Below are 15,540 nucleotides of genomic sequence, written 5' to 3' on the forward strand. Positions count from 1 at the left end.
GAAGCTTATAGTGGATTTAATTACGCAAAACAATGTTTTTAATTTACTAACAACCAAGCAATAATTTTATCAATTTAAAAACTAAACTGGACTATTGAGTGAACAATTGGTGGAAGGATTCCATGAATTCCATTAAAAAGAGTGTTTCTGGAAGGCAGTGTGTATATTTCAGTATACATGCACCATGCCATAGAGGAAGGTCCAGAACAGGACATAGGTAAACAAGCCACCGATAAGGCCGCCAGTGAACAGGGGCCTCCGTGATTTGAAATATTTACTCCACCGTCGTCCAGATTTTAATACCAAGAGCAAGGAGAGGAGGAATGAGGCCAGGAAATAAAAGATGAACCCGTACAAGCCCGTCAATCCAAGGATCCCAGCTGTGGCTCCAGACAGGGCAGAGACGGATGTCCTGCAGTAATCAAGGACAGCAGCATTTCCTCGGACTGCAGATTCACTGATAAACTGTGGGCCTTCTCTCTTCAGGACTACACCAGCCATTGCTGCAAGTATATGACTTCCAGATACAGCTATAGGACAGAAAAGCAAAGGAAGATAAAGCCTGTGCAAATAGACTTAAAATTAATGCAGAAAAAAAACATTATAATAAATATGAAAAAATGGCCACCAATCAGAATTAATCTTCGAGAAGATGTCCTTAATCTTTCTGCTTTCAATGAACAAAACCCAGTGTATACTCACCTCTCCCCATGCCATTGCAGGTGCCATCGCCTGGCCCTTTCTGCAAAAACCCTGCCTGATCCCATATCTTTAAAGAGTATCTATATTTTTTTACAGTAGGGAAGGGTGAAAGTGCTTGACAGCTTTTACTGCTCCATTCCCACTGGATGGATTTAGCCTATTTGTTCTGATGAACTAAATTTTGGAAAATCACAAATTTTACAAATGTCACAAGTAAAAGTAATCCAATAGGATAGTTTGTTCTGGTGCCATCTGTCTACGAGGTAAACTTTCCTCATTTCAGACAGATTTCTTACTCCAAAACGAAGAAATGGGTTTATGTTCAGATATAATTTAAAGAGTGTTCTTTTGGCATTGTCTTCAGTTTTGGATAGAGTGGGTGGATACACCCTTCTGTTTTATTTGGCATCTTCAATAAAAAAAAAAAAAAAAAAAAAAAAAAAAAAAAAAAATCACCTTACCTACTTGATAAAGCCCTCCAGCCATGTAGACACCATGTCCAGCAAGTCCTGCGTGGTCTCAGCTTCACTGTTCTTTTGATGTCTATCTTTTCTCCTCTAGGTTCTTCCTCACATCACCCAAACGCGCACTGTGCAGGCGTGAGATTGGGTGACGCATCATCTTCCAAATGTAAAGAAAACACGTGCCAATCTCACAGAGAATGCGTGAGATTGAGCACTTTTTTTTTCAAATCTTTTACATAAGAGAAAAGCTGATGACGCCCGATTTTGGCCATGCGCAAATAAAGACGCCTGCAGCATCCTGGGATATGTGAAGCAAGTAACCCAGGAGGCTGCGGGTTTGCCCTTCAGTCATTATCTCTGCAGTGGTAAAGACAAAAGGGGAGGGGAAATTGTGTTGAACAATAAAATAAATAATTTTTTTAATTGTGCAAAAGGGTGAGCCGCTGTTATACATAATGTTGAAAATGTGATGATAGGTGTCCTTTAAATTCAGTATGTGTTTTTTAAATTTTTTTCTATTGATGAAAGGGCTCCTTCTGTGCATTTCCAAGATGCTCGGGCATGCGCAGAAGGAGCAGCCAAGAGCCCCCCTGCATGTGTGACGTAGGTATCCCAGGAGGCTTTGCACTCCCATTCAGTCTTTTAGAGTTAAGGGGGCGATACTGCACCCTTTCATATAAAGTAAAAAATTCTGAGTTTAGGTACGCTTTACCCATTTGTATTATTTCATAAATCTGAGATGTCAAAAGGACAGGGGGCAAATCTTTCAATTGGAGATAATGTATCAGTGGCAAATAAAAGGAGATATCCTCTCACCTTAGGGGGATTTTATTGCTCAGTAAGCAATGACATGCACATGAACCAAGCTAAAAGGAAAAGGGTCAGGCTAGGAATGAGTGTTACTGGAATTTGTATTCCAACACTTGCATATGGAATGTCATATGCTGACTGGTACTGCAACTTCTAAAATCTGTTTATGCCCATGTGTGGATGCACCTGATCCTTTACCATAAGGCGGACCTCCAGTTTCCCTCCATCTTCTATAGTTGAACAGGTTCCTGTCCAGTACTAAAATACATTACTCCGACTTTACTCCACACTATATACATCACATAGTGTGCATTGGAAGCTACAGGAAGTCTCATGAAGCCACATGATTTCCTTAAAAATGATGTCCAACATCACCCACAGCCTTTTCCACCCCCATCTGTCAGACCTTGCCATCCTTTTCATTCATTGCTGTGTTTTCCCCGGCACGTTTTAGCTGGGTGCACCACCTGGCTGTCATCTGACAACTGCTCAGTCTGGGCTTTGTGTGTAGTGAGATGTCAAGGACAATTAGCAGTCTGTCAGCTGTGCTAGGGAGAGCAAAACCTAATTTATACTTAGAATTCTCCACAGTATTTGCCCCATATTTACCTTTCTGATCTGGTAAAAAAAAGCCGCTCTCCTTGCTGCTCCGATGACCTACTAATGACTTCCTCACACGCTTGGCTCCAAGACTTTTCTAGAGCTGCCCCAACTCTCTGGAATGGTCTTCCATGTCCTATTCGGCTTGCTCCTACGTTCTGCTCATTTAAAAGAGCACTCAGAACCCATCTTTTCAAACTTGTCTACCCTTATCATTATGTCTCTTAAAACCGTCACTACTTCCCACCACTACATACCCCCCATCCTATTGTGTGATACTTCCCCCACCTCATAGATTGTAAGCTCCTGGGGGCACGGTCCTCTCCTCCTCCTGTGTCACTGTCTGTATCTGTCAGTCGTTTGTAACCCATATTTAATATACAGCGCTGTGTAAGAAGTTATCTGTTCATAATAGAAGTTGTAGATTTTATACTACACAACGCTTTCCATGTACAGCACCCTGCTGGCTGTAATAACACTTATTGTACCTTATTAGACATAAATACATATGAGCAGACTGATAGATTGTTAGCTCTTCTGGTCAGGGTCCCCTCCTCTTACTGTCTGTCATTTGCAACCCCTATTTCATGTACAGCGCTGCGTAATATGTTGGTGCTATATAAATTCTGTTTATTAATAATAATCACATTTTGATTTTTAGTTGCATGCCATGGCAGCCATACAATACGATACAGCAACCCTTCCATAGAATATCACCAATAGTCACCTCCGGATGATATTACACCAGCAATACATAATGCTGATGTGTGCAGCCACCTCTGTACATGGATCAGTGTTCATACATCAGGCCCAGTGGTATGTCATCACCACACATTGCACCATTCAGAACTGAATGACGACATAAGCAGAATGGACGAGTCCTGACACCTCAATGTACATGAAGATAAGGGCTGAGGGTGTAACAGACGAATACTGACAGGCTGAGGTTTCTGGAAGGCCGCACAATGCCAGCACCGGAAGTTCAGTACCTGCCACCGGCAGCCAGTCATTCAGTATGACACGTGACCCCAATAACACCTATCACCCCGGACTCGCCCCACTGCTCACCTCTGTGGAGGACTCTTCCCTGCTGACACCCCGGCACCCTCAATCCGTCTCTAAAGCCGAGACCACCGTTCCGATCCTACACAGAGACCGCTACCATCTTGACTACAGAAAGGAAGTAACCTTTCACCCCGTCAATTAACCGGAAGAGAACCGTCATCTATCTTGTGTGGGGAGAGACAGCGGCCATATTGGTTGGGGAAGCTAATACTATGTCACGTGACTGGAGGTCGCCCATACTGTAGGGAGGTTCAGCTCATGTTATTGTAGCCAGGACTTCTGTTAATATTATTTGTTGTGGGTCTGATTTTCCTATATTGGGAATAATAAATTAATACATTGCATATATTTTTAAATGCAGGACAAATCAATTTCTATGGAATTTTTATAATTTGCAAGCAGTTGGCAGCAGATGATATTGGAAATGTTTATATTGGCTGAATGAAATTGGATGCAAATCCCCTATTTAATGTACAGCGCTGCGTAATATGTTGGCGCGATATAAATCCTGTTTATTAATATTAATCTATGGGCAGCCTGTAGAAGACGTGCTCTTTAATAGTGTTTCCGAACAATCAGGTTCCCCAAACTGCAGGGGGATTTTTGAAGTATCTCTGATTTTAATTACCGGTACCTTTTTCTGGGTTCTGTTCAAGACATTGTAATAAAGTCATGGGCAAGTCATGGCTCAGAGTTTAGCAGTCTGCAGCACTAGGTTCCAGGTTCAAATCTCAGCCAGGGCACTATCTGCATGGAGTTTGCAGGTTCTCCCTGTATTTGTATGGGAGTCCCTTGGGCACTCCGGTTTCCTCCGACATCGCAAACACATGGAGTTAGGTTACCTGGTTTTCCCCAAATAACCTTAGACTGTAATAAAGACATAAAACTATGGTAGGGACATTAGATTGTTAGCCCATTTGAGGGACAGCTAGTGACATGACTATGGACTTTGTACAGCGCTGCGTAATATGTCGGCGCTATATAAATACTGTGTAATAAGAAGAGGTAAATAGGCCTCTGAGGTTTACCATACATGAGTGTGTAAGTTTTTATTATAGTATTAGGCCACCCCATTATCTCCTAAGGACTATACATAGGTATTTGTGGACAATGCACAAACAGGACTGGGCCAAGGCAGAAGAGGCATCAGCTTTGGGAATTGTGTTGTTGGGGATCCAGCTGATGGAGGAGTTTGTCCTGCATTTATTATTATTAATAAGCAGGATTTATATAGCGCCAACATATTACGCAGCGCTGTACATTGCATCACCCAGCCATGTCCTGCACTGTGCTGGATCAGATGACAGAGCCAGTCAGTGTGACAGCCATCTGCTGTATAAACAGAGTAAAATGCCCGGCTGTCACAGAGCTCCTATAATTACACAAGGAGAGTCCCATTCTTCCAGTGTAATCTGCAGGATTCATCTATTAGTATGACAGCTCAGGTAGCTGGTATTATTGCACTTGGATGCTGGAGGTCCTTGTATCTAAAGTATTGTTTTTATACAGGTAGTCACTGAGGTAAGGACATCCGATACACAGATGACTCCTAGATAGGAAGGGACTTCCCTGCTCCCTCCTGTGCAGGGCGGAGGCTTGATAGGGGGTCAGTTTGCATGACTTGCAGAAGAAATCTTTTGCTAAACACAGCTGAGTTTGTGGGTGATTTGAGGAGTGGAGCTGATCTGTAACCTCTTGTAACTCTTTAATGACCAAGACAAACCATGCAGGTGTTTCTTTTTGCATATCAAAGCACGGCTTGCTCCAGAAGTTAATGAATGTCTAGGCTCCATAAAAATTTTTTTTTTTACTTTGTTTGTGATTAACTCACAGTGAGGATTTTATACAGTAACTGACACCACACTGCCTAATAATATATTGAGACAAACATCTGTCCCAATTGCATTTATTAAAATAATGTACATGTTCCGACTTACATACAAATTCAACTTAAGAACAAACCTACAGTACCTATCTCGTATGTAACCCGGGGACTACCTATACCTAGTTTACATTAGTGCCCATGTAGTGGGGGATATAGCCAACAATAAATCCCTGTGCAGAACTGGCTCAGGGCCCCTTGTTGCTAAGCAGAGTACAGGGCCCTCATTCAGCAGAACACGTGGCACCTCCCTATGTGTCCCGCTCTGCTCCCATGTCAGTGATAGGCTGCAGATGCTGATCAGCTGCAACCAATGCCATGCCAGTGCTGTGCTGGGTGGTTTGTCCACCCTGTGGTTCCTTTAGTGCATATTCAGATCATTGCCATGGCTTAAAAATAAAAAAAGATACATATGTGAATGAGTTGTCATTTTTTCTACTCCTGGGTGCCTAGCAGCTGACATTAGGTGCCCAGGAAGATGCCCATACAGGCTCAGGACAGGGTCTCCTTTTACAACTTTTAGCAGAGTGGCATGCTGGGAATCTTTTTATCCCTTACTAAAGTGAAACAAGTTAGTGTCAGCTTCTGGTATCCAATCATATGTAAAGAAAATTTTTTTTATGTCAGCTTCATTTTGATTCTTTTTTGCACAGCACCCAGTCTGCTGAAAGGGGGCGCCCTGACACCCAGGAGGACATGGCGCCTCATCATTCATAGCTCAGTGGGCGGGGCGTTGTGTGATTATACAGGTGAGGGGCGGACATAAGATGCATAATTTATAAGCAATGAGGTTGGGCTGCTTTGAAGAGGCGTGGCTTGTACACATAACGGAATAGTAGGCGTGGTATTAATTAGTGGATGTGGGCGTGGTTTCGCAGCCTAAGCTTCCAGGAACACGCGTTGTGGGCGGGTGTGTCATGTTATTAATATTCATGAGCTGGGTGTGTGTGAGGCCCGGGCTCGCTTTGTCCAGTGAGGGTGTTGGCGAGTTGGCGGAGGCTGCAGTCATGTCTTTCATCCCGGGACAGCCGGTGACCGCGGTGGTGGTGAGTGCGGACATCTGTGACTCCTTGAAGAACTTCTGGTCTGTTTGTGATGGGAACTTCTGACTTTTTTCATTCTCTATTAACCCAGGGCACCTCTAGCACTGTTACACCCTCCTCCATAGACAACTTGTACAAAGTGCATTACAGTCATCCTGTGATTGCATGACTATGGTGGCTCCCATGTATGCGCAGAGCTGCTACAGATGGGGGTCAGAAAGGGCCTGTGCCTTGGGGTCTTCACCTGAATAATGGGGGACAAATAGGAAAAGCTCCTGGGGGGAGGTTATTTTGCATTTTTACCCCTGGTGCCCATGGACTGGGCAATGGCCATCACCAATGTGCAGTGATGGCCAAGTATGCCGAATACTTCCCATATAGAACAGACATGTCTGTCTGCAGTTTCCATGGAAGGTCTAAAACCACAAAGCTGCTTCTGAGGTCCCCCATATGCACCCTGCATCGGTTTTGTAGAATCAATCATGGCGTTTGGAGATCACTCCAATCTCTGCGGTTCACTCCAAGGGGCCATCTCGAGCCCTCTGGCTATGACTTCAACACAACCACAACTCTGCTACAGCCCACTTTGGTTGGAACAGACGTTGGAGGACAGACGTGTGTGCCAATCCACTAACCACGCTGCAAACCACTGAAACATGGATGCAATCGCGTGGATAAAATGCTTCCAAACCATTACTGGATGGCTGGAATAGCCTTAGGTTGCATACACACAAACAATATTCATCTATATTGATCATTTCCAGTGATGGATGAGCGAGTGGCACCCTGCTGTGCTCCTTCCTTGACTTGAGTATGGGATGTTAATAGATTTGTCCTGAATGATTTATAAATGATATTGGGTGACTGCTGCACACATCAGATGAGCATGACATGCGTACTAAGGCGCCTAAGGCTACATACACACGTGCAATAATTGTTGTTGAAAAAGATCTTTGACGTTCCTTTCCAACGACAAAAGACTGCATGAATGAGCACTGTTCATACGGCACTGTTCTGCTCTATGGAGAGGGGAGGAGGAGAAAGGCGGAGCTGCACCCCGCTGTGCTCTCCCCTTCACCTTTATTACGCCCCTTAATCATCCATGTATCCGCCAGGATGGTCATTTGGATGATGAGCCCTGTACACACGCAATATTATCCCATACTAGCCCTGAGACGATTATTGGACGAGTCATCTGACGTGTGTATGTATCCTTAGTTGTGATAGATTTTGGTGCTGTTATTTGGCACATTAAAGGTTAACAGATGCCCATTATGGTACAGAAGGTCTATTGGGCCTTAAATATATATTCTAAGTCTGCAGAAGAAGTTCTGATCTCTTTACCTGCCTCTATAAATGCCGGCATGTGGCTGTCATTGGATGTTTATCATACATACAATTACTGGGTGATAAGCATGGCACCATGCCAGGTGAATGAACACTTTCACCCCCAGTCATATGGTGGTGTTGGTGACAGTTCTGTTTCCTATCATCTGTTTCTGGCATGCACTATAATCCCTCTTTATCATAGGCCTGGTGTATTGGTATGCAGCCTGCAGCAATATAATCATTGCAAATGCCAAAAGCTTGTTGGAGCTCTGTTATATTGTTGGGTCATTCCTGCTTTGTCTGTGTTTGTTATAATAGCAGATTTGACCTCGGTGATCAGCGAGCACGATGGAAAGCTATGTCTGGAAAATGATACTTCTGTCTTTATTGATGTAAACAAAGGGATATAAAACATACTCCAAGTAGATGGTGTAAACCTAGGGCTAATCCCAATGATGCTGTGATCTCATCATATCTACACTTGAGTCTTCTGCATTTACAATTAGAAATAAACAACCTTTACACAGGGTGCAACTACTACTACAAGAGCCTGTACAAGCATAAGTGAAGATTATATATATAATTTACAAAGCGCATTATGTCATCGCTACCAAGCATATTAATACAGAAGGGTGGAGCGGTGCTGAAGCTTTACTGCTACAGATAGACATCAGTAAAAGTTTATTGAAGTTTATATTTCCTTTATCAAAGGAAAATATTTGTATTATATATGTGTATGTGTTCAACAAAATAAAAACCCTTTCTTTTAGTGGGAAAAAAGGCCAATGGCTAGGGCAGGCAGGGTTTATTCTGGTGCTGAGATATTAAAGTTGTGCACAAAGGGATCCTGACCTGTAGACTTAAGCTACATGCATGCGCTGGATGATTGTCACCAGGGACGAATGGTTGGGGTTCCCCTCATGGCAATCCTCAATCTACCGTGGTTTGATCGATCTGTAACAACTACTGTTAATTCTTATTGAGGAGAGCACAGCGGAGTGATGCCTATTCATGTTGCCACCTCCCTTCTCTATTGAATAGAATGGTGGTATGTGTACAGAACTTGTTCGCTCATCTGTCACTGTAAACAATCATGAAAAATTGTTTCCAGCAACAGTCATCTTACCTCTGTACAGGGCTTGACATGTACTGACAGACATCTGTGTCCTTCCTGCAAACATATAGATTTTGCACAGCAGGATTTGGAATGACCATTTTAATGATCACTGATGTGCTATGGCAGCTTCTGTATTATGACCCAATTCTTTAGTAACCACCCAAAATAGGTGGGTGGTGCACCCGGCTAAAAGGGGGAGAACCCTGGTCTTATTCTTCAATATATCTGAAATCCGTGCAGCTTGCCGATATTTTCTGTGTACACTCACCCTGTTCCCAGGTGATATCATATTGTATTTGCCCTCATAGACAGAGTGCTGCATTATGGGAAGGTACTGAATGCCATATTTCCCCATACCAGGAAGTATTGGTTACTGGGCTCTGGCCCTAATTTGGAGTAATGGGCAGTTTAGTGGAACATGAGTAAATCCTCTACAGTAACAATTTAAGTAGTTTTGGAATATCATTTGCCTGGCTGTTACGTTCCTCAACTAGCTCCAGGTTTCTCAAACACAAACCAAAAGCAAATATGTTTTTGGTTGGAACTTTTGGCCTTTGCCAATCACCTACGCCACACCGGTTTTGGTGCTGGTAAGAAAGATTGCAACAGAATGGTCCGGAAGTGTGAAATACTGTTTTGAATCATACAAAGCAGTGCTCAACCCAGAATTTTTTTAAGCTGGGAGGGAAGAAATTTTAGGCAGGTGGAAGCCCCCGTATTGTGACCCAACTGTTCTGTAACCACCCATAAAACAGCCGAGTGGTTACTGAAAAGTGCCGAGTGGTGCATCCAGCTAAAAGGGACTGGAGAAAACACAGCTAAGCTGTTTTTATTAAGAATGGGCATGCATCTGTTTCTGGTTGGTGGAGCTGGAGTTGTGGATTCCAAATTACTGACATTTGCAGAAAAGACTGACTGGTGCCCAGGGAATATAAATGATAAGACATTGTGTAGATACTCCGGGTCCTCTGTGTCATTTAAAGATACTGTTTCAATGTAGTAGTAATAACTTTTTATATGGTATACTTGAATCCTGGAAATATAAGCCAGGAGCACTGCTTATACTACTGAATCCTTACATAAAACATTGTACTTTTGTACTATGGTGGGTGACTTTGTTGGTTACATTGTGCACACCTATTATTTTTGGCTGTAGATGGCTCCTTTGGAGAGATGGTCAAGGAAACATTTGTCCATGATCGTGCCTCCTGGAGATTATCTTGTGGCACATTGGAGGAGAGTTGGCATTTAAATGGTTGTTACATCCTATGGTGTGCCAACCGAATGGCCTTCATTACCCGAGCATCCCAGTTGGGTTGCACCATTTATAGCTGTCCTTGAATGGACAATATGATTTGCAGAAATAATGTAGCCAGAGTTCTGAGGCTTCAGAATACAGCTGGATCACCCTGTCTTCATAGTATATAAAAGTCCTTTTGTCTGGCCTCTGTGGATCTGTCAGGAATGAAATGCAGGCCTAGCCACTCATAGCTGTCATATTGCTAAATAAAAACCCAAATTCCCTGCACAGGCTGCAGCTTTAACCTTTTGAATAGTGGAGGCTTTGTTGGATGATCCGGAAACATTTGGGATGAGGTAATATACCATCCCTTATCTCAGGAATGAATTTCACCTCTGGCTATATGATTTAAGACTCTTTAACAGGCTTGTTGTTTATTAGGAGTTCCCTAGAGTCAGAAGGTAACAAATCCAGAGAAGTTACACTTTTGTCCATATTTACAAAAAAGTGAAACATCCCAGACAGATTTATTTCACTTTTCAGGGAAGCTGGTAAGGGTAAAACATATCATCAGGTATTTTTATTGTCCACTTTGGGAGATTTTCATTGTCCAGAGTTTTACTTTAATCATTTTTAATTGTTTTTGTGTAAGTATTTTATGTTCTGCTGCAGTTTCTTAGCAGTTTTATCAGTTGCTGAGCCAGGTCTTGAGGGATTCTTTTTTGTATGACCCTTAAGATCCCCGTGCATGTGCAATTGCAATTTCTATGTCCATCTTTAAAGATATCAAACCCCATGAATGGGGAAAAATAACTGTATATATCTGTGTGTATGTAAACCAGTCCTTGGTTTATGGTAGTTTTTTTCCAAATCCACAATCACCACACCATTACTCAGTAGAACATTATATGGGCCCTTGAAGGGCATTATGTTGGCAATTACCAGTTTAGCTGCGCACAGAAAGTATGAGTACATTGGGGCTATAAAGATGGTGAAACTGAAGAGCACATGTATCTGAGGGTAATACATTTTTCTTGGTAGGGTTGTTTCATTTGGGTGAGATGTTAGGCAGTCCAGGTGTGGAGTGCAGCAGCTGCTGGTTTAGAATTAAGGTGATATGAGTGAGATGGAACTAATATATTCCACATATATACTCCGCAGAATACTGTCACAAAAGTGTGTGTGTGTGTGTGTGTGTGTGTGTGTGTGTGTGTGTGTGTGAATTGTCTCAGAACATGCTGGAGGGTTGTTCTTTTGGGAACTGGCTGAATTTCCAACAGAAAGAACAATGAGAACGAAAGGATACAAAATATATTTGTGTGAAACATTTTTGGTGGTATGCTGTCATAATGTGTTATTATTAAACAGTTTTTATATATAGCGCCAACAAATTACGTAGTGCTGTACATTAAATAGGGTTGCAAATGACAGACAGATATAGAAAGTGACACTGGGGCAGGAGAGGACCCTGCCCAGAAGAGCTTACAATCTAAGGCTACGTACACACTTGCAATGGTTCTCGTCCAATAATCCTCTTAGGGCCGATATAGGACGAGAATCTGGCGTGTGTACAGCCCCCATCGTCGGAACGATCATCCTGACGAATCCACGGATGGTGGACGACAATCGATCTTAATGGAAGTGAAGGGGGAGAGTGCTCAGCAAGGTGCCGCTCCGTCGTTCTCCTCCTCCCCTCTCTACGGTGCTGTATGTACAGCTCTCGTTCATGCATTGTGCAGTAGTTTGTCCTTGGAAAGCACCATGAAAGATCCTTTCCAACAACAATTATTGCACGTGTGTATGCCGCCTTGGGCTATGTACACTCAACTGAAAGATGCATGAACGAGCTCTGTATATACAGCACTGTTCTGCTCAATGAGGGGAGGGGGCCAACGAGTGAGCAGCACCCTGTTAAGCTCTTTCCCCTTCACTTTTGCTTGTCGTTCGTGGATCCGCCAGGACAGATCCATGAACAGTGTCGATCCGTGCTATACACACTCCAGATTCCCGTCCAATACCAGCCCTGAGGCGATAATCGGATGAGAATTATCTGACATGTGTACGTACCATAAGAGGTGGGGGAAGTAGCACACAAAAGGTTTTTTGGATTGCTATATAAAACTTTAAAGCAGTCATATTCCATAATCTTGATATAGGGACCCTCAAGACATGCCCAAATGTCCTTACAAAATATTTAGTTAATTTTAATGATACCAAAAGCTTTTACACTGCAGACATGAGGTGGTCAGAGACTACAGGTATGTAAAGGGAAAGATTAGAGACTTTCAACATGCTGTAGGAGTTCTTGTAGACTGGGGACACTTACACGAGAAGGCTAAAGATCACTTCCATTACCTTACAAATACGGATAGTAAAGGCATGCCACCCTTTCTTCTATGTATAGGTCAATTAGCCAACCCCAAAACAACTAAATAGGATAAAAGGAAAAATACAGAGAGCTGGGATGTTTTGGCCAAGACAAAGATTGTATGAAGCATTTGGACAAGTCATACAATCAATCATCAATACATTCCTCGTTAATGTGTATGCACAAAATTAGTTTGTAAACCCCATTAAATTAGTCATGGGGATGATGCCTGTCCACTATACAGAAATAGCTTAAGTACCTATATATACAGAAAAATTTTCTCCAGCCCGATGCATTTTGCCGACAGACTTCTTTAGGGGATGTGCTGAGGGTGCGCACTGACACATCTTGCCTGTCAGTCTGCTATGCTGCTGCCAGTTTGTTTATTGTGGCTCAGATTGATTTGACTGCTGTTTTTCTTAAGCTTAATTCATAATTATCCACACATCTACCTTTCATGGATTTATTTGATTAAATTTCTTTTCAACGAACTGTCAATACTCTCAGCACATCCCCTGAAGAAGCCTATTGGTGAAACGCATCAGGCTGGAGAATATTTTTCTGTATATAAACATACTTGGCTATTTCTTTATAGTGGATAGGCATCATGACAAATTTAATAGGGTATACAAACTCATTTTGTTTATATTCATTAATGTGGAATGTATTGATGATTGATTGTATGATTTGTCTAATGCTTAATACAATCTTTGTCTTGCCTAAAAAAAACCCAGCTCTCTCTATTATTTTTTTTTTTTTTTACCTTTTATCGTATTTTAATATATACAATTATACGATGGCTTAGTGGTTAGCACTCTGGCCTTTGCAGCACTAGGTCCCAGGTTCGAATCTCAGCCAGGATATCCCCAAATTGACCTTAGTCTGTGGTAGACATTAGATTGTGAGTCCTTTTAAGGGACAGCTAGTTACATGACTATAGACTTTGTGCAGCGCTGCATGACATGTTGGCGCCTTAAAAAAAATAATATTGCTCCCTGCACTACTAATACTAACTAATAATAATGCTCCTTACAGACCCCATTAATTTTATGTGTTATATTTGACATTTCCCTTGGTGATAGTTAATGTAAATAATTAGGAGGAAAATATACAAAAAATGAGAAAAATTGACAACACAATAAAAAAGTAACATAGTGAAAAAAAAAAAAAAAACAAAGTACTAGAACCCAGTCTGAAGAATATTTTTTTCATCACTGGCTTGACTACTGTATGCAGGGTTTCTAAAACACAATATGTGCCACAGAACCCTATGCAGCCCCTGGACTGTAAGTCAGGCACCAGGTCTGTATAGCGTTGTAAAGCTCTGAAAGTTAATACTAGTCAGCTTGAAGTAGAGTTTGCATGTTTGTTTTGTTGACTGCTGTAATATTTATATAAGGTGTACCCGCTCTTACACACCTTTTCTATGCACTTCAATGACACATCTGAAGCTCGTAATGCTGACAAGGGTCCACATATCTAATGTACCCCAAATTACATAAATGACATGAAATGGTTTGCATGAATAGTTTTAACTTTTATGTTTACCATAACATATCCAGATGTTATCATGAGATTATCCATGGGTTGTTGTACTGTGTTTCTTGTATTTTTCTGCGTTTTGTTACAATCTCTTCTGGTGAGAACATAGAGAATAGTCATTGTTTCGTTATCTTCCAATGACCCTGTCTTGTTTGGATGTAACTATGTAAACACAGGAAACCAGCTACATCTCTCCTGTTGTTGGGAGTGTTTGTGCATATGAGTAATTCTACCATGTATGTGACTCATGTAATGTATAAGATTTTATGTTTCTACACTAAGGTTAAAATTACTTATGAGCTGGGCATAAAAAAGTGCTCCATATGAAAATTTCAGTTCTTGTTCCTTTTCTGGTTTTTTTACCACAGCTATTTTAAAAATATTTCTTTACCAGTTTATCTACAGTTTTTTTTTTTATATTAGAGTATACAGTTACAGTGATTCTCAACCAGGGTTCCTCCAGAGGTTGCTGGGGGTCCTCAAACAATGAGTCACTCTACAGGTTCTGGATAGGTACATATGTCACCAAATATAGTGCTTCAGATATTTTGAGATCTGTTTTGTGTCTGGTATGCTTGATTAGCAGCATCACCTGTACGGTATATAAAAGAATTGTGGGCAGTGTGAACAAGAAGCATATGTTGGTAATCCTGATTTCCGTATGTTTGTTCTGGGTCAGTATCGCCCTACACTGTAAATTAAAAGGATCGCAGACCTGGAGCTTTTACCTGTAAACTTTAATGGATGTTCACTTACAGTCCTGGAAAATTTGTTGTTATACTTACACCCCATTGAAGAAGTGCTAAATGCCTCCTGAAAACCAATTTACTTAAAAGCAATTGTTCCATGCATGTATACCTGCACCTCTTCAATGAGCCTGATTTATTGAAGCTCCCCAAGGCTTGAAAGGATGTACTTTTAGCAGTGAAGCTGGGTGATCCAGCAAACATGGATTGGATCTGGTCCAGGATTCAAAACATTTGCTAGCAAATGACTTTGAAGCAATCCATTCCAGCTGGATCACCCACTTTCTCTCATGAAAGTGTATCCTTTCCAGCCTTGAAGAGCTTTATTTATTTAGGCCCATTATGTCATCTAGTAAAGAAAATTAATGAATGAAATGAGATTAATTATTGCTTACGCTACAAGGATATTTCTAAATGGCCTGGACACATTTGTTGTTACCTATCTGTCTCTAATCGTGCAATCGGTCATTCAACTTTTTTATATAGAGAAAAGTATTCAGTTTGGTATCATTGTGTGTCACACTGAGCATGTGCTACAGAAACCAAAGGAGAGCAGAAAGACACTGATAGACAAGACATAAACTGATAGACCATCTCTAAGAACTTTGAGGTCCAAGGGACAGTAGCCATTT

At 41.7% G+C, this 15,540-nt stretch overlaps 2 protein-coding genes across 2 annotated transcripts in view; one reads left to right on the forward strand and one right to left on the reverse strand.

The window, feature by feature from the left end:
- Nucleotides 1–3,771, reverse strand: EMC6 (ER membrane protein complex subunit 6). Its single transcript, XM_072431111.1, has 2 exons — nt 3,645–3,771; nt 1–530 (listed from the first exon to the last, which is right to left on the reverse strand). Exon 2 carries the CDS (start codon nt 499–501, stop codon nt 169–171), a length of 333 nt encoding a protein of 110 aa, XP_072287212.1. The 5' UTR covers nt 502–530; nt 3,645–3,771; the 3' UTR covers nt 1–168.
- Nucleotides 3,592–15,540, forward strand: part of TAX1BP3 (Tax1 binding protein 3) — a 21,371-nt gene continuing 9,422 nt past the window's right edge. The window contains exon 1 of the mRNA XM_072418041.1: nt 3,592–3,759. Coding sequence (XP_072274142.1) covers nt 3,592–3,759 — 168 coding nt within the window. The remainder of the gene's footprint in view (nt 3,760–15,540) is intronic.

The sequence above is a fragment of the Pyxicephalus adspersus genome, chromosome 1 (assembly GCF_032062135.1).
Source record: "Pyxicephalus adspersus chromosome 1, UCB_Pads_2.0, whole genome shotgun sequence".
Lineage (NCBI taxonomy): Eukaryota > Metazoa > Chordata > Amphibia > Anura > Pyxicephalidae > Pyxicephalus > Pyxicephalus adspersus.

Coding starts and splice junctions, on each gene's coding strand:
- EMC6 (XM_072431111.1), bottom strand. CDS start 501: ATGGCTGGTGTAGTCCTGAAGAGAGAAGGCCCACAGTTTATCAGTGAA.